Source organism: Psittacula echo, assembly GCF_963264785.1.
Source record: "Psittacula echo genome assembly, chromosome: 12".
NCBI lineage: Eukaryota > Metazoa > Chordata > Aves > Psittaciformes > Psittacidae > Psittacula > Psittacula echo.
In genome coordinates, this window is record NC_137747.1 from 16,006,444 (window position 1) to 16,032,925 (window position 26,482).

At 39.7% G+C, this 26,482-nt stretch overlaps 1 protein-coding gene across 3 annotated transcripts in view; it reads right to left on the reverse strand.

Moving 5' to 3' along the window:
- Window positions 1-426: 426 nt before the first annotated feature.
- DHX35 (DEAH-box helicase 35) overlaps window positions 427-26,482 on the reverse strand; it is a 29,427-nt gene continuing 3,371 nt past the window's right edge. Inside the window, exons 4-22 of one of the 3 annotated variants that reach the window (XM_080627988.1) lie at window positions 26,138-26,215; window positions 23,520-23,624; window positions 21,832-21,893; window positions 21,132-21,201; window positions 20,528-20,587; window positions 18,379-18,491; window positions 17,960-18,056; window positions 16,733-16,891; window positions 15,227-15,437; window positions 14,317-14,441; window positions 13,564-13,618; window positions 9,547-9,642; window positions 9,102-9,196; window positions 8,462-8,539; window positions 7,178-7,307; window positions 6,387-6,468; window positions 5,771-5,842; window positions 3,334-3,472; window positions 427-2,007 (exon numbers count right to left, since the gene is read on the reverse strand). In XM_080627988.1, the coding sequence (XP_080484114.1) occupies window positions 1,963-2,007; window positions 3,334-3,472; window positions 5,771-5,842; window positions 6,387-6,468; window positions 7,178-7,307; window positions 8,462-8,539; window positions 9,102-9,196; window positions 9,547-9,642; window positions 13,564-13,618; window positions 14,317-14,441; window positions 15,227-15,437; window positions 16,733-16,891; window positions 17,960-18,056; window positions 18,379-18,491; window positions 20,528-20,587; window positions 21,132-21,201; window positions 21,832-21,893; window positions 23,520-23,624; window positions 26,138-26,215 (1,872 nt within the window). In that variant the 3' untranslated portion in view covers window positions 427-1,962. The remainder of the gene's footprint in view (window positions 2,008-3,333; window positions 3,473-5,770; window positions 5,843-6,386; window positions 6,469-7,177; window positions 7,308-8,461; window positions 8,540-9,101; window positions 9,197-9,546; window positions 9,643-13,563; window positions 13,619-14,316; window positions 14,442-15,226; window positions 15,438-16,732; window positions 16,892-17,959; window positions 18,057-18,378; window positions 18,492-20,527; window positions 20,588-21,131; window positions 21,202-21,831; window positions 21,894-23,519; window positions 23,625-26,137; window positions 26,216-26,482) is intronic. The other 2 variants (XR_013957877.1, XM_080627987.1) reach the window with 2 other exon arrangements.

Consider the following 26,482-nt stretch of genomic DNA (forward strand, 5'->3'; position numbering starts at 1 on the left):
AACTGCTAAAGACACAAGGCTCGGGTTCTGGTTTTGTTTACAAAGACCTACTGCACTTGTTCTAAAAGCACAATTGCTTGCAGCACGTCCGAAGGCTGTGCCTCCCTAGGTCTGAACTCAGCAGCAGTCACAATCATTCCAAGAGAAAATCTGGCAGCTGCACAGCCAGGTAAGAGAGCACCCAGAGAAGAGAGTTTTCCAGAAGCACCAGAAATGCCCAGAAGCAGCAGAGAAGTGGTCATCCACTGCCATCCCAGATCAGGTCAGACCAGCTCACTACAACTGTCCTGTATGCTGAGGAATCACCCACTACTCAGGCAGAAGTGATACACTCTCAGGCTTCCTTGATTCAATGGTTTTATTTTCCTTCAGAATACTTCCAGAGGACAGAGACATGCACATTTTACATGCCTTCATCTTCAGCTCTTTCCCCAATCCTTCAAGAGGAAAAAAAACACCTGCAAACTGAATCTTTTTAGTAAGTGCCAACACTGTTCTGGGCTCTGGCTAGGAGCCAGTCCCTGCCCCAAAGAGCTTCCTCTCTAAGAGAGAGAAATCCAAAGGTGAGGTTCGCAGGGAAACAAGAAGGAAGGTGATGTGGTTTGTCATGCTGCTGGTGCTATACATGGAGACTGGTACAACTTTTTGTGCTGGCAGTCAGTACACAGACAGTGAGCAGACACACACTACACGTGACACAACATCTTCCCTCTGCAGGTGTTTGGAAGGGAGAGGGTAAAGAAGCTCTCAAGAAAGTTTTCAAGGCAGCCCTGTGATGAGGAAGGCGTTTGTTCTACGTAGAAATTTTTGGCTATTTACATCCTTTTTTAAAAAAAGAAAATAAAATTCTAGTTGAGATGCCCAAACCCATCCATCACATCAGCTGCCTCACAGAAAGAACATTTTCAAACAATGTGTTTCTAAAATAAATATATGTATACAAAATGTGCAGTTCCTTACTGAAAAGTAGCCATGGAGCCTGATTAAAGCAGCAACTGTTCAGAACATCTTTCTCTTCAATAACACATTAAGGACAGTCCCAAGCAACAAAGAACAGATCCTTAATGAAAGAAACATACAGGATTGTGCTCTTTAAAGGAAAGGACAGAGCATTTTCCTCTTTGCTAAAAAAATAGTGTTGCATGATAAACCCCTGCTCAAATCTTCTTGGATTTCCAAGCAGTGAAGCTCCATCTTTTCACTTGTTACGAAAAAATAATTAAAAAAAAAAAAAAAAGGCAAAGCAAAGTACCACATGTGAGTATCCCCTGAGTGAGCAAAATCTTTATCTTTCTAAAAGAAATACTGAGCTGCTCCTTCTCCCTCTCCCCAAACTGAATTCTCGTATATGGAAACAAGACACTGTTCTACAGAAGGGCTGTCACAGCACAGGGAGCCAGGGGCAGCTTGACCACAGGCAGAGACTTTTGCTGCACCAGTTTGGGATGGTCCAACGCAGAATCGATGTTTTGCTGGCAGCACCTTGTATTTCAAGGGCTAGTTCATTGCCCTGAGCTCCTGCTGTCAGGAGCCTGGCTCAGTTTGGCCGGTAGTAGTCACAGTGCTCTAGGTAATAGGAGGCAGGGTACCCTGTTCCACATCTCATCAGGCAGCCATACCACTCTAGGAAATCAGTTTCCTTCTTGAAGGTTTCAGGTTTTTGTGGTCTTGTATGTCCTCTTACTTTTTAAATTGTTTTTCTACCTATTAAGGAGGAGCAACATGCCCAGATTAACAACGGTGGTCAAGTAGGCAAAGAATAAAATGTCCACAATGCAAGCTCTACACAGGTTTACAATGTACTGGTCATGCATAAACCCCTACAGATCCCGGCAGGCATTTAAACATTTAAGTTGATGGAAGATCAAATTGCTAATGAACTGACTCCTGAAGGGACTGTAGCCAGCTTCAAATCACTGGTAGGCTCTGAATCTGATGACACAAGACTTAAGTCATGTCAAATCACTGGTCTCCCACTTTAGCCCGTTTTGCTGTCAAGGAAAGATGCTGCAAGAAAAGAAAAGAAAAACTGCTTAGCATATACAGCACAATTGGACTAAATTTCAACTAGAATGTGTTCAGTCATTTCAAATTAAAGAAATTCTTATACAAGTATCAAAGACAACCCTTCCCAAGCTGTGCTTGTTACTGATATAGCTAAAATAAACCTATGAAATTGAAAACCTACAGTGTGATTCTGGCTTGGTATAAAATACAATCTTCTAGTATTTCTGTAAAAATGCAGATAAAGGTATGTGTGCTCCCAACAACACAGCTGCACACACACTAGGAGTAGGTGCATGAAGTACAAGACTTTAACTAATGTATTAACACTGCAGCTGTAGTTGCACTGGACCGTTGAACCTCCAGGCTCTTAAAGGCCTACCGAAGTGTGTGGAATGAAAGCATGAAGGAAGTCAACCCAAACTTCGCCCATGAAGATGTCATATCATAAGGGGACATTATGTTGTACATGGGATGCTACAACATGTAAATACATGAGTCAAAAAGGAAGAGATCTGATATTAACTGGAACATAAGCTCATCTCCTTTACACACCACACTTGCAGAATGCGACAGGCCAAGGGGGAATGGCTTTAACCTGCCAGAGGGGAGACTGAGATGAGCTCTTAGGCAGAAGCTCTTCCCTGTGAGGGTGCTGAGGCGCTGGCACAGGGTGCCCAGAGAAGCTGTGGCTGCCCCATCCCTGGCAGTGTTCAAGGCCAGGTTGGACACAGGGGCTTGGAGCAAGCTGCTCCAGTGGAAGGGGTCCCTGCCCGTGGCAGGGGGTTGGAACTAGAGGAGCTTTAAGGTCCCTTCCAACACAAACCAGTCTGGGATTTTAAAAGGTATGTACGTGCAACAATCTGTAATAATGCCTTGTACAAATAGCAGCTTTCCTTTGCCATTTCAAGTTTGAAAAGAGCAGATTTATTTTTTTTTTTTAGTAAATATAATTAATGCTCAAAAAAAGGCTCTAAATCTGCTTAGATTTGCAAAGCATGTAAAAACTCTCCTAGATTATTATGCAACCTATAACCACTGCTTCCCCATAGTGCTCCTCAGAAAAGTGCTACCAAGTGCCTATATTCAAGTGTAAAATGGTTGAAGGCTTCATTTACTAGTGATACCCTATTTTGTAAGTTTGAGATCATGTCTGTTGGCCGGATTATAAGGAAAAAGCTTTCATGAATCAATTTAGTATATTCTTTTTTATATTATAACCACTAAAATGAGCAAAACCAAATTATTTTTGTACCATTAAATAGACAACAACAAAACACAGACATGTTAGAAGTTCAGATGCAAGAGTTGCTAATACAGCAATGGTACCGTTTGGGCTTTATGTTGATCCTGTACTGCTACTTGCTGGTAAAAATGAGGTGCCAGTTCCAAGAGCCACGCAGATTCGACAGCAGTCACATCTCTCATGTAATATTTCGCAGTCTGTATGACTTCATTGTAGACTACCCTAGGAGAAGGAAAGAAAAATTTAAAAAGTGTTCGCTTTATAGCAATGAGGGAGAGAGATGAGAACAGCATTATGTTGGTGACAACAGCGCAAGAGGGACGTGGAGCTGACAGATCCGCGTCCAGAGGAGGCTGCAGAGATGCTGCAAGGGCTGGAGCAGCTCTGCTCTGGAGCCAGGCTGAGAGAGCTGGGCTGGGGCAGCCTGGAGAAGAGAAGGCTCCTGAAGGGGAGACCTGAGAGCAGCTCCAGTGCCTAAAGGGGCTGCAGGAAACCTGGAGAGGGGCTTGGGACGAGGGCCTGTAGGGACAGGCCAAGGGGAATGGCTTTGACCTGCCAGAGGGGAGACTGAGATGAGCTCTTAGGCAGAAGCTCTTCCCTGTGAGGGTGCTGAGGCGCTGGCACAGGGTGCCCAGAGAAGCTGTGGCTGCCCCATCCCTGGCAGTGTTCAAGGCCAGGTTGGACACAGGGGCTTGGAGCAAGCTGCTCCAGTGGAAGGGGTCCCTGCCCGTGGCAGGGGGCTGGAACTGGGTGGGCTTTCAGGTCTCTTCCAGTCCAAACCTGTCTGTGATTCTATATTTAGACTCGGTATTTATACATGTATCTAGTACATAGTTCCACATATATACTGACAGATACAGTACTTACAGAATGACAAGAAAGTCTTTATGTTATAATACAAACTCTTACCTCCTTCCCTCTGGTTTTCAGAGTACTTCACATTAATACAACCTTTAGAGTACCATTAAAAACACCTTCACTCACTATTAGGACATCTGGATGCAAGGTATAGAAGAAAGAATATATCTTACACTGGAGCCAAGGGGGACTCTTAACAGATGCTTTGGAACAGAGAATGTTAGTTACTCTGTGATACCATGAATAAGGATTTAAAAGCACCAAAACTCTGGACCCATAACAAGTAGGGCACAAACCACAGCATGACTATCTCTGGTGCCTGTCTGCAGACAGTCAAGATAAGGATTAGAGGTAGAAAACACCTTTAACTACTACCAGAACATTTCCTGTAAGAGATTTAGAAACAGAAACCCTGTGGACTCAATCACTTCTGCCAGCTTGAACAGCTTGCCAGCATGGACAACTTATTTCTGAAGCCACCCTTCAGCAGGAAAAGAAATTTTTACCAAGGAAGTGTAAAGCCACATTATCTGCCCTCTACCCACAGTAGAGCTGCAAGCCCACAAGGTTTGTGGCCTCTCATTAATTGGTGTTTTGCTCTTAAAAGCAAAGAGGAACAAGTCCAAAATTCTCTTCTCTGCCAAATGCAGCCAAGACACACAAACTAATACAACTAAAGAGAAACCTGGGGAAAACAAACAAGAACACATTCAATTTACACCTATAACAGACAACTGAAGCCTTCAGTAGAGAATGGTTGCCCAGGCAGCAGTAGCACGGAAATCAGAGTTCCTCAATAAGTTAAACTTCTGTCTTACAGGACCCCTGTAGCCAAGTAGTGTCTTTCAGTTGGTTGTGGCAATATCACAAGATCTACAGAGCTACACGCTGCTTAACTCAGCCCTGAAGAATTGGTACAATGAGCTGGACTCATTTCTACTTCGTGAGCCAATGTAATTGGTGGCCGAGTTCCAATCAGTTATACTTCTGTAAATCCAACGCACCAGGTGGAGGAGTCCAATTCAAAGATAACAGATGACATTGGCCAAGTTTATCCTTCGAAGTCTCAGCAAGAGGCAAAGAAGGACAAGAGTCCAAACACTTCAGATTGATCGTGCTGCCTGATTGTTAGGAATGCGTCTATTTGTCATCTGAGCATCTCTGACATACAAAATGAAACTAAAATCCTCACTAACACAAAAGTACAACCATTTCTTTCCTCAACCTGCTAAACAGACAGAACTTGTTGCATCAGCCATTTGCAATTACTGCAGCACCTACTTGACAGGATATTTCACAGAATCATATTCCTAATAGGCTTAATAAAAGTAAATTAACCCCAGTTCTATATAGGTACAGAGACTACTCAAAGAGCAATCTGAGTGCAAGATACGGTGCCCGTTAAAGCAGGGTTACCTGACTCTGCTTCCCAGCCTCTGCAGGCTTTTTTTGGCAGCTAAATGTCACTCTATTTCCCTGATTTATTTGGACACTGCCTACACAAAAAGTTGCAAAGGAAATAGCAATTGAATTCTCATCGGGGGAACCATGACCTTCTACATCTATTCCTCCACTGATGGGGAAAGGTCATTTGTGAAAATGTCTGGATGCTGAAATTGTCTTTCCAAGATCACGAAAGAAGTGAAAGCAGGTTTAACTTACCAGCGTGGAGGTTTCTCTGCATACAACACTGAAGTGGGGTGGATATGAAGTTCCTGGTCATCACGGATAGTCCTTGAAAGCAAAACAGCACTTCAGACTGTACATCTATTCATTGTTTAACAGCTGGTTCCTTTCATCCCCAGTAAGAATGTTAATAAAAGGCAACAACAAAAGAGCTGGAGCAAATTAAAACCATTTGTGTTTAATGAACAGATGAAACCAAGCTTAAATCCTGCGCAAAGGAACAATTGACACTTTAATATCCTATGACTTCTACCTGTATTAAAATGAAAAAGCAGCATTTCAAGCTTTTATTGAGTGCCCTCGAAGTGCTATAACACTGTTGCACTACAACTGTACTTGCTTACATTAACACAAACTACTCTTAGAAACAGCTTCCCACTATCAGCAACTTTATTTACATTTGCCAAAGAGAAGAGATAAACACTAAAGCAGTTTGAAAATACAAAACTTCACATATTTAGTAAATCAATTGTCACGTGTTTCTTATTGCAATTGTCTAAAGAAGCATCTGTATGTTGATTATACTTAGACCTATCCAGTCAAAGGAGCTTTTCAACTAAGCAACAGTTGTAATGAAACTGTATATATTTACCTGTAAGCTCCAGTAGAGTGGAATTTAGCTGCGTTTGCAAAGAATCCAGAAACTATGCATCTCAAAACAGGATCTGGATCACCTGAAAAGAAAGATTTTCCTCTAAAATGAGTCAATGGAATGGCAAAAGTACCAAACATACCACTTAATCATCTCAAACAACTTTTTACAATGCATCACGCTTTAATAACGAAGGCTGGAAGGAAGACAAGCCCTGCAATCTCTTTTGACTTTAATTTCACAGCAAATCAAGACTACCATGTAAAAATCTACTGTTGCCATGGGTGTCTCCCTGTAGATAGTTTCACAGTCCTAAGAGCAACCTTGTGTGACAGCTAAAAATCAACCTCTGATTTTTCAGAGCAGTTAAAGACAAGTGCTGAGAACTGCTCATGGCCTCTCTGCATGCACAGCGCAGCCGGCAATCAGATCCCAGTGACTGTACATCATTTTGAACGTACTAGAAATACGGCTTATTGGAAACCCGAAAGAGGGAACGGGGTGATCTATTTATCACTTTTTTGGTAAATCTGTCCATTCAATATATAATTTGTGGCTATAATCTCTTGCTGGAAAACGTAACTAATAAAGACCGGACTAAATGTTAATTGCAAAAGTTGGCTAGAATGCTCTTCTGCGCTCATTTTTAGGAGAAAAATCTGGGTTTAGTTAACCTTATTTTTTGGCCAGGAAGAAAAGACTTCAAAGGTTACAAGAAAAGCACAAAGAGACTGTCAGGTTGAGAGACTACGATCAATATGTACTGGACAACAGGTTAAAAACATGTTCACCTTCACTGGACTTCTTTGGCACTTTAAAGCGGACAAGAAGCTTTTTCAGCTGTTCTCTTACAACAGAAGCTCTTACAAGCCCTTTGTAGTTCAGAAAGTGCTCCTGACACCACTGAGAGCTCTTGCTGTGCTGTACAGTAAGAAGAATAAAAAAATTACAATGAGATACAATCAGCAAAACAAAAGCCAATCTCTTTGGATCACATAGCCTTGTTCTGCCTTTCTTCTGACTCCTACAACATATTTATTGTTTTCCCTGAAAAGTACCTATTTACATAGAAACTAACAAGGATACATAGCCCAAATAACTACAAAACATATTTCAAACAACTTCTAAATAGTAGCAGAACAAATACTACGGGGTATTTTCAACAGATGTGCTTCGTTTCTTCATATGTGGTGAAAGAACAGCATCAGTCGTTCCTTTCTCACACACAAATGCAACATCTCAAACTAGTCTGTTTTCAACCTCAAAATGTAAACAACCTTTTCGGTACCCAGTTTTCATTGGTCTTCCCTATGCAAAGAACTATTTTCCAGAAGCCAGCACTTACTCCAAGAGCCTCTCTCTGCATTTGGCTATTTCTAAGAGAACTATGCAGATATAAAATTTAAAGCGCAAATTTCAGTTGGTGCCTGACTGATTGCTTTGGGCCTTGGGAGAGAGAAGTCAAACACCTGTGTGGTTATACTGCAAATATATTAATACAGAAGTGCTTTATACCAGCAAAATACACTTCTCCCAAACAGGTCTAGCACTTCACAACAGTTAAGTAAAACCTGAGCTTACAGAGAAGTATTGAGATTGGTGTCAAACCTTTGGATAAATCCATACGGTCAATGAAGAAGAGGACACGATTATCAACGAGGCAATTTTTTTACAAAAGACTGCTAGATTTAGATGCAGTTTATAATCAGTAAAACTCAGATATATCCAAAGAAAAGATGAGAGAATATGAACTTCATTAGGAATCTGGATTCCTGTTTTTCCAAGGCCCTTTCAAAAATCCCAATCTCCTTGAAAAAACAGTTGTCTACCCATGAGACTTCTGTGCTGTATCCAAACCAAATTGCTTCTATTCCCTGTTCAGAGGAACTACAGAAGGTCTGTGACAAAATATGACCAGAATGTCTTTTAAAGCAGAATTATCACTTAATAAACTTGGTAAGTCCTCAGCTTTGAGGAAGCTGTATCCACAACTTCAAGAATCAGAACTGAATTCAACCAGAACACTTCAAGTTCTTCCCATTCCTGCAAGTCCACCTACGCCTGAACTGACTTACTTTGACAAAGGCTTCATACACATTAAGCATAGTGAGATGATCACCTTCTTCCACAGCAAACTTTCTGTGTCGCCTGGCCTAGAGAAGAGGAAATAGTTTTTAATAAGCAAACTGATTTTTGCAAAAATCAGTTCCCTTAACGTCCCTATTTTCTGGTGACTGTTGCAGTTCTTACCATACAGGGTAGTTCCTCTAGGCAACAGCAATATTTTACTAGCCCACCTATATTCAGGAGCACTTCTAAAAGTGAAATTAGAAAAATGAACTGAAAATGAACCCCCAAAATCCAAGAGAAGGATGCGTTAAAGTGAGGCTCCTGCTACATCGTAATACCTTCTTCTTAAAAGGAAGTGGTATTTGTGGAGGTTTGGGTATTTTTAGCCAACTCATACGCTGAACAATATTGGCTTATAAACTTTCATATTTTTAGTCTTCAGAAGGAGGCTTTTAGCACTAGCAAAGATCTCCGATGTTCCCACTGTTACTCAGCTTCTTCTTTTACCTATAACCAACAGGCACAGTTCAAGACCTTGTTTTATTTTCATACAAACTTGCAATCTGTAACAGTTTTCAATAAAATACTTGGCAGAATTCCAGAAATGTGGAACTAACCAAAAGAAAATGAGACAACTGAACTTACAGCCTGAGACTTTTGATTTGGAGGGATCACAAAGATGTTCTGAATCTGCATCATGGCAGCAATTGTCAAAATCTCCTGGGAGCAGCCAAAATTTCCTGAGGAGAAATTCAGTAAAGGAAATCACCTTCCGTTCAACTTACCCTCATACAGAATAAAAAGCAAAAGAAGAAGAATATATTTTATGATACATAAAACCAAAATACCTGAACTGCTGGATTTTTTTAGTATAACAGTGAATGTTTTAATGAAAAACTGGAAGACAAATCTGTTAGATTTATTAGAGACAGCCACAAGTTTAACCAATTTTTATCAGTAAACACCATACCAAGATGAAGCAGTTTGTTTCAAATTCAGCAAATGTCTAGTACTACACTAGCATTACAAGTGGCAGTGTCCTCTCCTCATCACAAAACTAAGAATAAAATCTGATATTTTTTCCTCCTACCTGATTCCAGAAGCATCTTTGCAAACATAGGATTCAAAGGAAACTCTGCTATTCTCATTCCAAGAGGCTCTGTTAAGCGGCAGTGCATATCCAAACCTGCAGCATATTAATCAATATAGCAATGATGCAGGTAAAAGAGCACAGAAAGTCTTCTTTAAGGATTTAATAAGTACTAAAAAGCAAAAATTACAAGCAAAAATACACCAAATGCACCTAAGAGGTGCTGAATGTATATTAAACTAAGCTTTAAGGCACTCCTTAATTCCCATTTACTTTGCTGTGGGCCAGTGGGTTGTTTTGCCTTTTTTCAAACATACTTGAACACACAAGTTTCTTCATTTTGACCAAGTTCCATTGCTACTGCCAAAGACTTAGCAAATCTGCAGTCAAAGTCAATGCAATGTCCAGAGTGCCCATTAGCTGTTAGACTTACGCATCTCCTATTTAAGTATTTAGCAACATCTTTGTTCACGCGGATGGGAAGCAGGAGTCCTCATGAGAATAAAAAAGGGCACAGTTATGGAACAGGCACAACTGTAGAAAGAGGAAGCACTGATGGGGTGGTGGGGTAGGGCATCATTTTTCTGAGTCACATCTGCTGAGCTCATGGAGGAAATCATTTTAACTTTAATATAACCTAAACTAGAGATGTGCAGCTGATGAAGACTGCCTACAGTTTAGTCTGCCTCATGCATCAGTAACTGAACTGTCAGCCACATTCCAACTGTAAGCTTTTTACTGGAGTTGGGACAGCAGATAGGCAGGACAGCTTGCTTTTTGATTCCCAGATATCACAGAGCAACCCTGCACATTTATCATTTTAGTTGTGTAGCTTCCTACAGTCAAACACCTGCAGTAAGGTTTACCCATGCAAGCCACTAGGTCTTATTCCTACTCAGAGCACTATGCTGAAATTTCAAGGAATGATTTAAATGGAAAAACATTTCCTTTGCAAGAGGACATAGGAAATAGAATTAATAAAAACAGCAAGAAGAAAAGAGCTCACTACAAAAGGCAGCAAAGAGTAAGAATTGCAGAAGAAAACTGCAAGTCAACCAAGTTGTATGAGGTACAACAAGGAGGCAGAGCACAAGAGAAAAGCTACAGTTGGGATGAGCAAGAGCCCATGAAAAGGACTTTGGGGCACTGCTGATTGCATAAGTAACCTCAGCAGAGAGAACTGAGGAAACGCAACTGTGGCCCATGCATTATATAAACATTATTTGTCAAACTGTGGTGCCAAAACCTCCACAGTTGTACTTCAGCCCTGCTTCCCAGAGGAAAGCAAAACCACAAATCAAGTCAAAGAATGAGATCTTTTATAACTCATGTCAGCATATCTAAAACCACAGATATCTCTATCAAGTGTTTATTATATGATATGCTATCATCTCACTTATTATGGCAACGTAGTAATTCACTTGCCACACCCTTACACTGTCCAACCAAACCTAACAGGCCTTTCACATAATGTCACAATATTTTCCTCAGAAGCAGGCACAAAAGGCAGCTTGTGTGATATGATGAAGTGATACAAACACCAAGTCACAGACGCTGCAAAAATGAAGGTCTGACAGCTTTCACTTAACCAGTGCAATATGAGAGGTTAAAGTGCTACCACAATTAATACCTTAGAATATGCAGTCTTTCATCTACAGAAGGGTAACTGCATTACTACTAGCAAAAAGGATAAATTACCATCTTTTTAACTTTCTCCATGTGCATCAAGCCAAAACCCTTTGGCTTCTGCTTCATCTTACAAATCTCAATGCAGTTTTGCTCATGCACAGATGTCTTTGCAGCAGTAAGCCTACAATGGATACTAGTTCAGAACAGGTAAAAGTTGCCTTGAAATCATCCTGGAAGCAACCACTTTATTGTATCTATATAGGAAATTGGAGATCTTAGGAAAAGATACTGCAAAGATTTTTACTGAAGATGCTCAGAAGAAACTATTCACGTACTGTGGCACTAGTATGTTACAGGCTGAGGGACTAAAACACTCTATTTCTAGGTAGACTGGTTGTTTCTGATAGGTGACAACTTACAAACGAATCTTCAACAAAACCTTGGATCTGAAGCAAAGCTAAAAATAAATCCATTTTCTACCTGCTTATTTACTTCCTAAATGATGCTTAAAAACAATAAACTTCAACTGACAATTCAGACTTTCAAAGCATCAAAGGAGAAGGCTGAGAAGAGATACTCCTGATGTAATCAGTTTGTATCACTGTAAAAATAATCAGTCTAAAAACAGTGATGTGTTTATTCAACAGAACTATCTCAATCTGAAGAGCATCTGCTTTTCTGTTGGCACTGCACTGGCACAGTAGGGTCCTGACCCTAAACTGCACATTTGCATGCAATTACAATGCAAGTGTTGAAATACAGGTTCACACTTGCATAAGAGAAATGTAATCCTTACTGCAGCTGCAAACGCGTGAGCAGCTTCACCTCTGCAACTTATAGAAAATCTCCATAATAAACCATCTAACACCTTAAACTTCAGCAATGTTTAAGAGTGAATCTGAACACCACACACATTTCTTTCCATCTTCATCAACATCAGCACTCCTCTGCTTTGCTACAAAAGCTGGGCAGCCAAGAGAGTGACAGCTCTGTACTGCCCTGTGAAGTTACCATGAGCATAGTAACACTTGCCAAAACATCAAACAGCTAATCAGTAAGTTTTCTGACCTTCCCTCTCCATCTCCCCAGGTGGTTTTGGCTGTGAATTCATCCTTGCAACATGCTTCTGAGCCACTGTGAAGGTCCTTGTTCCAAGCTTGGAAAGGTTGCCAAGAACCAAGTGCCTGAAGCAAAACCCTCCTTTGCAAGATGGAACTGAATCAGCACAGAGCAAAATCATGGCCAGGCAGAGAATAACAGCTCCATGAGAATAAGACAGCAGACTGCCACAAGTTACAACACAGCATTTCTAAGTGATGTCAAAATAGTCACAAACCTCTGGATGCTTCCAACATTTACACAGTCTCCTTCACACTACCCTTTTCTTCATGTTTATATTATGGGGCAAATATTGTTAACTTTGAATTAACCACAAACATTGAGTTAGAGTCAGACTGTTTCATTTTGATTACTACTTCTTGTGTCAAGTTGTTTTGTTTAAGTTTGCTGCATTCAAAAAGATTAAATAGTTGTCAAATGCCCCAACAATATAACAGCCCTTCCTATAAACAAAATCAGGCAGCATTCATTCCACTCACAACAAAAAGGAATCAAAAACTGTGTATGAAAATATTACTACAGTGTGACTTGAGTGTTACAGCAGCATAATGAATAAAACAGAAATTAACACTTTTACAGTCATAGAATACCTCAAGTTGCAAGTGACTCAACCTTAAGAACCACTGAGTCGTGCTCCCTGCTCCTCGCAGAACTACCTAACACCAAACCATATGACTAAGAACATGGTTCAGACTCTCTACTGAATTTGAGAACAAGCTGTGATTAGTAATTCATAGAATCCTAGAACAGTTTTGGTTGGAAGGGACCCTAAAGCTCATCCAGTTCCAACCCCCTGTAAGGTCTGAAGAAACACAGAGGATCTGCCTAAGAGAATCACACCAACACCCTCATCAGCTCAGAGCCCTGTTCCTACCAAAGATAAATAGCTGGTTCCTTCCATGAAGGTGCAAGGAAATACACAGATAATAGCTATAAAATATGTTTGCCCATCTAAACACTTAATTTGTAGTTTATATTCTATGAAATAGATTTATAGTTGCTCCCAGAAAGTTACTGCTGCCTTTTGCTTGCTTACCTGTCTGGAATAACTGGAGGAAAAGAAAGTAAGTTCAGAGGAGGCTGAGGTACACTTTAAAAACATGCCAACAGAAAGCTTCCACCAGTCAAGGCTGTGTTATCCCTTTCTCAAAGCATAGCTCTCAAATGCAAGTTTGGCTAATGTCCATCCAATCACCAAATCCAAATTAATAGGTTTTTTCATATCTCATGTAACTTAACTATAAATAAAGCAAAGCATAATATTCTCACCTCCTAAAGCATACAGCAGTTCTAAAGCTTGCACCATTGACTGGGCAGGAGGTGGCTGTGGAGAAAAAAAAAAAGCTCATTATTTAAAGTTATCATCACAGAACACATGAGTTATCACAGAAATTCTTAGGTCTTCCTCTTCTACAAAATCCTGAAGTTCTAATTACCTATCTTTCTACTCCTGTATAGTGAGGAAAGAGGTCTCAGACTCTTCCTTTCACCCTTCCACTGACTGCAATGCTGCGAGTCAAAATCATCTCAACAGGCTCACCACCATCAGATCAGAACAATTGCTTAACTTTCTCTTCTAATGCCACCAAGTGAGTTTTCCAAATCAATACAACAGTAGCTAGAAACTTTACAGAAAGCAAATCTAAAACTTGATCCTGCTCTTTTTAACAAAACAGACAAGCACTGGTTTAGTTCTCTAGGTACCTTTTCCCTCCCCCCTGCCTTTTTCTTGTTAAATTCAATGCAAAGGGACTACAGTTAGTTTGTAGAATCTCAGTTTGCCTTTCTAGGCCTTTCTTGACTTGCCAATACTTTGAACAGCAATCTCTAGAATACAAACAGTTGTTGTTTCTAAGTTGTCACACACATTACTTGCACTAGTTGATTCCCAGTGCCCAAAGCTGACAAGAAGTTATGCTTTCCAAATTAACAGGGCAATAGTTCTGTGCATTACCAACAAGTCATCTACTGATTTTCCTTCCGCGTAAGGAAAGATGACAGACTTTATAGCCTACAACTCACCGAAAGAAAGGGGAACCTGAGCACATTGTCGATTCCCAAAGCCTTCAGCTGCAAGATGACAGGGGCAAGGTTACTGCGCTGCATCTCGGGAACAGTGGACTTGGGCAACTTTTCAAAGTCCTCCTCTGTAGTGGGAGAAAACAAAGCCATTCAGGACTGAGTTTCAACTCCCTGTACAGTCAAGACCCTGTACAGTCAAGAACACAGAATCATACCCGTTTCAAGTTAAAATTATCAAGTATGAATTAACAGGTGTTGAAAGAACTCTAACTCAAAGATGACCTTTCTCCAATTACTGCATTTTAAAGACGATTTTTTTTAAACAGAAAATTCAATGGTTTTGGCTACACCGCTGATTCTGCAGTTGCCCCACCTGTACACTTCTACTTGAAATATTCTTCACAGAAATCTGCAGCAGCAGCTCCAGCAGTCCTTATATTAGAAACATAGAATCACAGGCTGGTTTGGAGATGAAGAGACCTTAAAGACCATCCAGTTCTAACCCCTGCCATGGGCAAGGGCACCTTCCACTAGAGCAGCTTGCTCCAAGCCCCGTCCAGCCTGGCCTTGAACACTGCCAGGGATGCGGCAGCCACAGCTTCTCTGGACACCCTGTGCCAGTGCCCCTTTTAGGCACTGGAGCTGCTCTAAGGTCACCCTTTAAGGAGGCTTCTTTTCTCCAGGCTGAACCAGCCCAGTTCTCTCAGCCTGGCTCCAGAGCAGAGCTGCTCCAGCCCTTGGAGCATCTCTGTGGCCTCCTCTGGACTCGCTTGTGTATCTTTTATCATTCTTCTATCTACTGCTGAAAGAAAAAACACAGTTTTGTTCTTTATATAACACTAAAACCACTGTAAAGCAAAATGGAAGTCACATCAGCAAGTTCACCTTCCCTACATATCAGATTACTGACCTGTATAAAGCCTGTAACATTTACCAGAGCGGTTCCGTCCTGCACGTCCTGCTCTCTGATTAGCTGAAGCCTTAGAGACTGGAACCACCACAAGACATTCAATGGCTGTTTTGGGGTTATAGGCACGAAGCTTCACAAACCCACAATCAATTACGAATACGATTCCGTGAACCGTGATGGAGGTCTCTGCAACGTTGGTGGCAACTACCACCTACAGACAGACACAGTGAGGATATGGTGAACTCCCCTGTCTCAATTACACCATCGAGGCCTTGCATCAGTGAACCAGGACTCAAATACAAGCCACGTGAAAGATCTCAGTAACAGATAGTTCCAGTAAACACACTCTGGAGTACAAAAGGATACAGTAAAGCAGCAGACAGAGCTGTCAGCTTGAAATAGCCCAGTTTTTACAGCTTCATAATCACTTTCTTATCCAAATTTATTCTCTCTTTGTAGAAGAGCTTGGCAGTGTTTGCAGAGAAAATCATTAACTGACTGTAAATCAGGTGTTCTTATTTAGCAAACTATGTAAGAAGAAGTATTTTCTTTCTTCTCAGTTCTATTGAGCTGTTCCCTGTCACACTGGAGCAAGGCAGGGGATAGGAGGAGAACAGTTAAGTGTCCCACGTTCAGTATCCCTGGAGAGATACACTTATGTCCTAAAATATTAAAAAATAATCATTCCCAGATGACAGAGAGAAACCTAGTCCTTATATCACCTGAAATTAAAAAAGTAAATCTTGGAACTTAATTGACTAATGTCATACCCTGGAGAGAAAAGAAGTATTCTGTGGTTCTGTGGTTTATTTATACTCAATGCTCTCCAACACCAGATGAACAATTCCACTTTTTAGTCTGCAGCATGAACAAAATTATAACAAGTCACCCCTGTGTAATTCTGTGGGCTTATCTCAGCCCCAACACAGGCTCTGCCTTAGCAGAAAGCATTAATCATGACCAGTTATATAGTTCTGTGACATTAAATAACTGAACCAGACTGTTAGAAGAAAAAAAAATAAATAAAAAAAATAAAAGCTTTTCTTCTACTAAAACCAAGCAAGTTTTACTTGTTTCTTAGATGAAAACACAGCACGCACTTACACACTCTGACACTAATTTTTCCATTACAGGCAGAAAACAGCCATAGACACTCAGACCACAAAAAGAAACAAAACCAGGTAAAAGACTTAAGAGTATTAAGAAGCTGCAACTGGACATAGACAAATACGAGGTTATACAAAGACTCTGGAAAATTGAAAATTGATGAGGTTAACAGAAAAGTTAGAATTAACACATCTAAGACTGATCAAAGGTGGTAAGGCAAGCCAGAGAACATGCTCTTGGTTCACAGTTTGAAAACTGATAGGCAGTGTTATGAGATGCAGAAAGACTCCTTCAGTAAGTGTTTGCAATAGTCTCATGATGTGAGCCAGATACATACAATCTGTGTAATGCAGACACCCCTCTGGGTGGTAGAAATTGAGACATACACAGCAGCCTTACCTTCCTGACATTGTGAGAAACTCTCTCAAACACTTTCATCTGCTCAGGAGAAGGCAGCCCAGCATACATGGGGAGAACACGGAGGTGTCTTTTCATTCCAGTGCGTGAGAGGGCCCGAGCCTGTTCTATGAGCATAGAAACAACAGTCTCCACTTCCTCCTAAAGCCAGAGCATGACAGGGGACAGAATGTGAGAGGTTTCACTTTCAACACCACATAGCTGTCACCTACATATAAAAAATGCACCAAAATACCCCAGTTCAAATTGTTCAAACCCTGGGATCTTTTGACTAGCTCAATTTCGTAATATTCTTGCATAAATTGCTATTCATAATAAATATGTGTTCATATTAATATTTTTGTTCATTGTTATTTGAGACAATGTCACACCACAAATACATGAGCAAAATCACCAGGAAAGGACTGAACAAAGCTCAGGAGAAAGCAGGTATATTTTCCTCTCCATCTCAACTTGTGAAAGCAAAATGGGAGGCGAATCTATTTTGACAGTGGAGAATGCTGTGGGTCTTGAGCAGAAATGACATAGTAACTTCATTAACACCTATTGCTCAACCTCACGCTTAATCTCAGAGATCAACTGTGGCATCTCACTCTTAAACACAGACAACAAAAGGATCAGACATAGCCTCCTGAGATACCCAACTCATTCTTCCAAAAACTACATCAATAGGGAGGACGAAGAATTTTCTTTTGAAAATATGCAAGATGTCATTGAAGCTCTTCAAGGTAGCTCTTTACTGGAAAAATGATATGCTACTCCTCAGCTGCAAAGTGAGCTGACAGGCATAAACAGAGAGGAAAAGACAAGTAAATTCGTATCTCACAGAAATTTGTTTGTCTGTCATGTTAATGATGTTAAGCCCAACAAATGTAAATTCCATTTGCCTTAACTATTAGCAATGACTCACTGTCAATTTAACAACTTTGCAGGTGTGACCAGCACCAAAACCCCCACACTACTCCATTTATTAACAAGGCTGAAAGTATTAAATGAGAAAAACTATTCATCACTAGCTTTGATAAATCCAGGCCATACATTTTCTACAAGTCTTTGTGACTGGCCTAATTCCGCTCCCATCAATGTAAAAATGTCTGTCATCTTTAATGTGACTAAAAGAAGCACAGCTAAGGAAGGCAGGAGACTCAGGCCACTTCGCAAAGTCAACAATTCAGTATTGTAAGGCAAAAATATTGCTTATGTCTGTACCTGGCCAGTTAAAAATGCTAGTATATCACCATCATTCTCCATCTGGTGAATTTTCATTGCAGTTTCCACAGTTGATTTTACATAGTCTGGAACAGGACTACAGGGAGAAAACAGGAGAGACATTAGCAGAAAAATAGGTACAGCCTCCTCATTTCCATAAGGAACAAAAAGCAAGCTAGCTTCTGGAACTACACAACAGCCACAGCACATTTAGTTCATGATGCATCCTTGGGAATCAGCAATTAATTTGTTTCCTTTCCACTACAGCAAGCCTAAAAACATGTCAGCTGCTATAAGCAATATCCAAATGTTTGCCAGATTGAAGGTTACACCTTCTGGGAACATCTAAGCTCTAACATAGACCAAATGATACCACAGTTGCACACCCTCCTAAGCACCATTGACAAGATCAGACACACCTCTGTATGTAAAAGATGTCCACTGGAAACGTTCTCCCCTCCACTGTAAGGATCACGCTGGTATCTTTGCTGGGGTCACCGGTATCATTTTGATTAAAGAAATTCTTGAATTTCTACATTAAAATAAAAAGAAACACTTTCAGTTTGATATTTCAAAGAATGAAGGGAGAAACCTCAAGACATGAAGAAGTTCAATTACTACAATTTGGGTGTTCTATTCATAAATTTGACAGTGCCAATTTAAAAATTTTAGATTTGGGGTCTGCTGCCTTTTCTCCTGTCCGGCGTAAGGCACTTGACACACACACAGTCTTGCATGTTTATTGCTTTTGAGAAGCAAAGCTCAAAAAGAGGTAATAAAGTTACTTAGAAGAACTGATACTACTGGACAAAGCAGATATACAAACTTCTTATTGGATCTATAACAGGAGCAAAGTCAAAGCTAAGAAGAACTTAGAAATTATTGGTCCTCAAAGTTTCAGGTAGGGCTTGCATATTCTCATCCATTTCTGGATGAGCAAGTATATTTTACAGCTCTTACTGAACGCCACCATCTCACTTTGTAAAAGCACTTAGGCTGATTTTGGTTTTTGTCTTCTGCATTGCGAGACACCTTCATAAATTCAGTTTTATTGCCACAAAGTATTTTAAATGCACAATAGTAAAAGAATGAAAGTTAAGAACCCAAATAATCCATCTTGGCTTTCATGACCATTACAGAGATACCATAAACTTTCTGTATTTAAACAAACGTTAATATAGTCATACTAATCATTTTGCTCTTATTATTTTCAACATTACCTGTAAGCTATTTGAACCATGCTATTTTTGGCAGTTAAAATTTTGCAAAGGCAGAGTACTGTAACATTATCTAACGTACAGAATACACAGCAATGCAAGTGCTACCAGAGCTTACAATCAAAAATTTATGGCATATGATATTTGCCACTAAAGGAAATCTCAGTACACCTACACTTCCAGTGCTGCACACAGGCTCTCAACACTACATCTCATGAAGGACAGAGAGGAGTTGGGAAAAGTACAGAGAAGCGCAAGGAACACAATAAAGGAAATGGAGCAGCTGCCTTATGAGAGACTGAAAAGGCTGGGGCTCTGCTTGGGGAGCAACAGTTTGAAAAGTCACACAGCTGAGGTGCACAGAATCAAAGGTGACAAATAAAGTAAATGTAAAACTGGTGTTGGTTATTGTTGTGTTAAAAAAAAAAAAAAAAAAGCAAATCCCACACTAATAGAACCAGGAGGTCCTTGAAGAAATGAGCAGAAAAGGAAGAAATCAAATAAAGTACTTCATTACACAGCAGGTGGCAAACTTCTGAAAATTGCTCTCATGTGATGTCCTGAAGACTTACAGCTTCATCGAGCAGATTTGAAGACAAATTAACAAACAGCAGGTCCATAAACACAGACTAGAAGGAAACCGCAGGAATGCACTGTGTAATGTCTCTATTGCAACCATTACAGGTGCTGAGGCAGCTCACAGACAGACCCACAGCAGCTGGACAGGCTCCCACACTCTCCCTAACAGCATCTCCTACTGTTGCTGCTGCTCCAGAAAGAACACTGGGCTGGATGAAACACTGCTCTGATCTAGAAGAGCATGTTTTCTGTTCCTACTCAACAGTAAATTAACAACATTTGTAGTAAGTTACATAAGCTTCCACAGGCCTATCAAGGGAACTAGTAGGATCTCACTGACATTGAATCTACTCGTTTATCGCTCACTTTTACTGACCTGTGGTTGTCTCAAATTACTGCCATCAGCAAAACAGAGCTAAACCAATGTCTCTTACTAGACTAGATTAAGCCAAGGGAACACACAATACCAGTGGAGGGCTGGAAGGAGTGGGGGAAGGAGGGGGAAGAAAAACAGAGACTTCAATATATGAGAAGCAGATTCTTATTTAAATTCACTTCCAGAAAGTTTGCTAATACAAAATGAAAACCAAATGCAGCAACCTAACTACTGTAGACTTTTTTCCTGCATTCTTTCCTCTATTCTTTGCCACTCAAACAGCAGTAATGTTTCGTAAGAAGCAAGGCCCACAGAGAATATATATATACACACATATATATATAAGTGGAGTTGCCACTTAAGGTCACTTCATTTCAAATGACATTGGAGCTATACCTCTGCATCCAAGGTGGCTGAAGCCACAATCAGTCGAAGATCCCCACGCTTCTTCTGAATCTAGGACAGAGACCAAGAACATCTAGAATAAAAACTATTTTCTGAGATAAAAGGCTAAAACCAAGATTACCAATAACTTCTCTTTAAAAATACTTTGACAATACAAAAGAGCTGAGGAACTGAAGCACGCTCATCACTCCACAGATCTAACAGCCTGATGGCTGGAGGTTTATATATTCATTTTAATGCCATTCAGCCTGTAATCATTATTGTTTACTCTTAATTTCTGGTAGGAGTCAGATCTTCACCAGGCTGAAAGTCAACAATAACCCCCTATGAGATCACTTCACATGATCAGCAGCAGCAGATTGAAGACCACCATTTTGCTAATAAGGAGACATTTCAGCACTGGGGGGAGGAAACACGAAGATCCTGAGTGACAGATGTCTACAGTAAATAGCTGGGCATGTACAACATGCTGTAGGATAATAAGGAATCAGAAATCACCCTCTCTCAAATGGATTCACTAATCAGCCATCAGGATCAGAGGTTTAAAAAAAGGATGAAAATGAAAATGGTTACAGAGAACATTAAAATAAATAACCTTTCTCAGTAAGCCAATGGCAATATCTGTATAAAGCGTCCTTTCATGGGCTTCATCCAGCATGAGGACACTGTAACAAAGCAGAAAGATTAAGATTTCAGAAATGGCTTGATGATTGACACTAGAATCAGTGTCTTCCCACCTTCCAGAAATACCATTATTTGAAATCTGCTACTGGACTATTACTGTGCAAATCCACTTAGAAAACTGTGGAAGTTAAAAAAAAAAGCCATAAAACAAGGTAGGGAGAAAAATGTAGATAACGTGGCCCATACACACTGCTCTTTATTCAGGCTAGCTTTTGGAAAAGAGTAGAAAAAAAAGGGTCTGGCTTTACTGCATTGCACGGCTTGTCTGCATACTGGAATATGTGTGCTTTTGTTGGTGATTTTTTATTTTTAATTTGATTGGCATCAGAAAAAAAGTTAATTTAAAACTAGTAAATTAAACAATTCTTCTAAAGCCCATTTAGCTTTTGTTCCAAAACCACAGTAGCAAATCTTGCTGAGCTTGGTGTTGCAATGATCAACTGATTTTCTAAGTCTCTATAACATCAACCAGTCAAACTCCTAAAGTGATTTTCACATCTTTTGGTATTTAATTTATAATAAACATTCCTCAGCCTAAAAAAAAAAAAAAAAAAAAAATCAGTTGTTTATCAAATTACACTTCAGCAAGCATTCATTCCATGGTTCCTTACCTGTATCTTGTTAATAAAGGATCAGCCATCATCTCCCTCACCAGCATACCATCAGTTAGAAACTAAAAGTGAACGCAAACAAAAATGTAAACAACACCCACCAAGTAGTCTTAATTAGTCATGTGATTTTTATTGTCATTATCATGGCTTAAGCCCAGCTGGTAACTCAGAACCACACAGCCATGCACTCACTTCCCCTCTTGTTTCCTCCCCACTCCTGAGGGATGGGGAGGAGAATCCAAAGAATGTAAACCCCACAGGCTGAGATAAGAACAGTCCAGTAACTAAAGTATAATGCAAAATACTACTATTACCACTAATAATAATAGTGATAAGAGAACAAACAAGGGGAGAGAATATGAAACTGAAAGGGGAAAGGAAAAAAAAAACAGTAAACACAAGTGATGCCCAACACAATTGCTCAGCACCCACCAACCGATACCCAGCCCAAACCGAGCAGCAATCTGGGCCTTCTGGGTGACTCCCCCCAGTTTCTATACTGGGCATGATGTGCTATGGTATGGAATACCCCTTTGGTTAGTTCCGGTCAGATGTCCTGTCTCTGCTTCCTCCCGACTGCCTGTGTTTCTGAATGCTAACCCAGAGGAGATCAGACTGACTGGTTTCTAATCAGTATTTAAGCTATTTTTGTACTAAAAAATAAAATAACAGGTTGGCAGCACTGGAACATGGCAATAGAAGTTTCTTCACTGTTGTCTGTAACATAGCTAAATCAGTTCTACCAGTAACATCCCGCATGTCAATGCAATATTGACCCTTTCAAAGTAGACCACGTAATATCTGACCAGAACACATCCCTTCACACGTCAACAAAACGCAACATTTAAATTTAATATTTCCTACTAGCCCATGGAAACTCAACCAGCTTTATGTAGTCATCAATAGTTTGACCTGGGATTCCAAATGTGGCCTTGAACTAGGCAAGAACTGGCATGCAAGGTGAAAACCTCCAGAATTCCAACTCCAAATGATTAATCATCACATTCAAAAAAAAAAAAACCCAACCAAAAAAAAAAAAAAAATCCCAAAAAAGACCTGAAGATTTCAGCTGCATTTAATGAACAAGCATCTCCACTTCTTCTGCTTTTAAAAGGGCTACTAGCCTCAGAAATCAAAAATCTAAGTAAATTGCCTCATTCATCATCATTGCTGTTCCAGCATAAGCAAACTCTCATCCGTACCAACAGAAGCAACATTAACATTGCTCACAGTACTGAAGAACAGCTGCAAAGCTTACTATTGAATCCACATCACATTGTACTCAGTCAGCCTACTCATCTCATGTTTAATCTGCGCTTTTAACCAAAATCTATTTTTAGGGTGGTGAGGATACTTCAGCTGTGATTCACTGCAGCCTTTCCCTATGAATTTGTGTGATGCATCAGGTCACACTAGCACTGTACCAATATCTGGTCACATCTCCCTTGAAAATCCCCTTTAATTTCACAGTGGTAGCTGCCAGTCTAGCAGAAAAGAACACGTACACGCTTTAGTAAGGTTTGGATAGCCACAGCTTCTCCAAGCACACTTTCGGGATACCCACCTGGAAAACTGCAATGTATATATTCTCTTTACTGGGCATCATAAGGTTCTCATTAATTTTGTAAAAGTACTTGGAGAGTTTCAGCTAACCCTTTCAGAGTAACCACACACTGTTCATGTTTCACCTTAATTCTTGTAGCTTGTGGATCCGTGCAGTCATCAAACCGAATACAATATCCAACTTCATGCCCCAACACTGCACCTCTTTCATCAGCCACTCTGCCTGCAATCTGAGAAAAAAAGATTCTTACAAACGATAGACAGCTCACAGCACATTTCTTCACTGTATCATTATTTTGTAGAGAATTTGCATCAAAACAGGAAATAGAGCTGATGCTTCCAAAGAATTATTTGTTTTCATTCTAACACAAAATTCTGTTTGACATAAACAGTGCATCCTGAACATACAATTGGTAAATGCTTTAAAATATTTTAGTATAACTTAGTAAATGTTTTAAGCTGCTTCTAATCAGGAAAGCCATAGAGATACCTTTCTGTGATAAGCACTCTGACAGACCTACAAAGGCAGCTACTCCATCAGTCACAACGCTAAGAAAGGACCACCTAGCAGCAGTTGTGGGAGTGCAATTTAAGAACACAGTCAGCATGCAAAAAGGGAATGAATGCAGGGATTTGGCATACAGAAAGAAGTTACCAGGTAAGCTGATCTGTCCCTGAACTTACTCAGACTTCCTTTTTGTTTTGGTTTGGGTTTTTTTTGAATAAAGATGCTACTGTACTTTTAATAATAGAGAATCTTCTATGCAGAAAACAGAGAACTGGCAGAATAATTAAAAGAAGCAACAGTACTACCCTGGACCAGTTTTAGGCCAATAGCTCCTTTAGCTAAAAATCTTGAGTTATTTAGACTTATTCTACAGAATATTAGATATTATCAGGCCATGGTTTCAGCAAGCTACAAAGACATTTAATACCTAACAGCACAATAAAACCCCACAATACATACATTAGTCCTAGCAGAATTCCAAGGGCAAGCTACTTTCAGTCATTTGAGTGACATTCTGAACCATACCCACAGGCAGTGAATTCATTATTTCACTTAGAATCTTATCACTCCATCACTTTCAGCCCAAGCATTCAGGATAATTGTCAGCCTGGGTAATCCAAGCAGAAGTTCAGGAATTTCTAAACAGTGCCTTATGCCTCTGCAACAACTTGTCTTTACTTCTGACACTCCCCCCCATACTCTAGATGAGAAAGCAGATACATAACATAATAATTACATAATATAATTAATATATAATATAATAATATATAATATTATAAATAATAATATATATAAATATATTAAATAAATATATAAATAATAATAATATAAATAATACATAATATAAATAATTACATAACATAAATACATAACACCTCTTAAAATAAAAGATCACTTTTAATTCAAGACAAAGCAATCATCAACTATATCTCTCATCTCCCTGTAAGAGCCATACAGTCCATGTCTCCAACAGCATTTCAAAGGAAAATCCTACTGTGTCTATATACTAACCCCTGCTTAAGTAATCATTTTATTTTAGGCTTAAAAATAATGTGTTAAGACATGAAAGAGAAAAGAGAACTAAGTTTGTTGTGAGAAAACATTGCAGCATACACAACATCTCCTGTAAAACTATGCACTGTCAGCTGGATGTTCTGTGAAGGAGAAAAGGGAAGACACTGCAGGCAGATTGCCCAAAGCACAAGATGCAGATCACTGCTGTTTCCCTTTCCATGTTGGATATGATCAAAGAATACTGGAAGAGATGAAAGGGCAAGCTGTACAGCTGCTCAGTCTACTACATTTTCATGGGAGGCATAAGCTGATTTGCTGCAGGTACACTTACTTTAATACATTATAAAGAACAAGCAAAATGAGGGTTACAAAACAGCACCACAGTTTTCTGTAAAAGGAATGCTGCAGCAGAAACTTCAGCCCACCGAGTCAGTGTTTGGCAGCAGTTATGAAAACAAGGAGTACTGGATGTTTTCCGTACAGACTTTTTTTATACTTATTCTTTATTATCAGAGAGTACAAGTTGTTTCCCTTGGCATCCCCTCTTCTTCTTCTTGTAGTACATCTAGCTGACATTATGCTTTCCCAGACATCCTATATGTATATTCTATATATCTATATATCTATATATATGTGTCTATATGATCTATATATCTATATGTCTATATAGGAAAAGATATATATATATATCTATTTATACAGTAAGAGTTCTCACAATAAAATTGTCGTTTCTTTACCATGACAATCTTACAAGGAAAAAAACCAAACCAAAAAAAACATACAAAGAAAAACCTACAACAAAAAAATAATACAGAAAAGAGATTCAAAAAACTTTGGTGTGAATTGCTAGAAAGAGGTACACAACCTCCTCTTTCTTTCAACAGCTATGTTACTGTACACAGATTTACATCACTACTTTACTTTGTGAAAAAGTTAAGGTTCACACACAGTTCTAGTCCAGAATCAACCACAGGTCTAACTTTCATACACAGTTCTGCTGATTCCACCCAATTTTTTTTCAAAGCTTCTACATCTGCAATTCTGGACTTGGAATTTTTGGCAAGACCTACTAATCTAGTTGAATTCAGCATATCGTACCAGCAATTCTGTGAGGAAGGAAATATCTGTTCATTCAGGAGCACATGCCAACACCATTCCTGCTAATAAACTGGAAGTTATAATGAGATTAAACGGGGAAAATACAGACATGGAGAAACTCACTGAAACAGCAGCAACCCGACGAGGCTGCGTCACTCCAACAACTCTTCCTTCAGCTGCCCAGCCAGCTTCTGCTAGGTACTGCAAACAAATATGGAGGGTAAGAAATGAACTGGTCACGCTGTGACTGCAGTGAGGTGTTAGTTCTCTACACTGTGCGCTTTCTGCTGGTTCTGACACCATCTGATGGACATCCTCAGGCAAATCAGTTACTTAAAAGATTTTGTGTGTTATTAATCCCACAATTAGAAGTAATACAGTATAATATAATCTCTCCTAAACACATATACTTTCAGAAAGCACCTAAGAGCAGTTCTTTTAGTCTTAAGTATTTTTTAACTTCTTAAT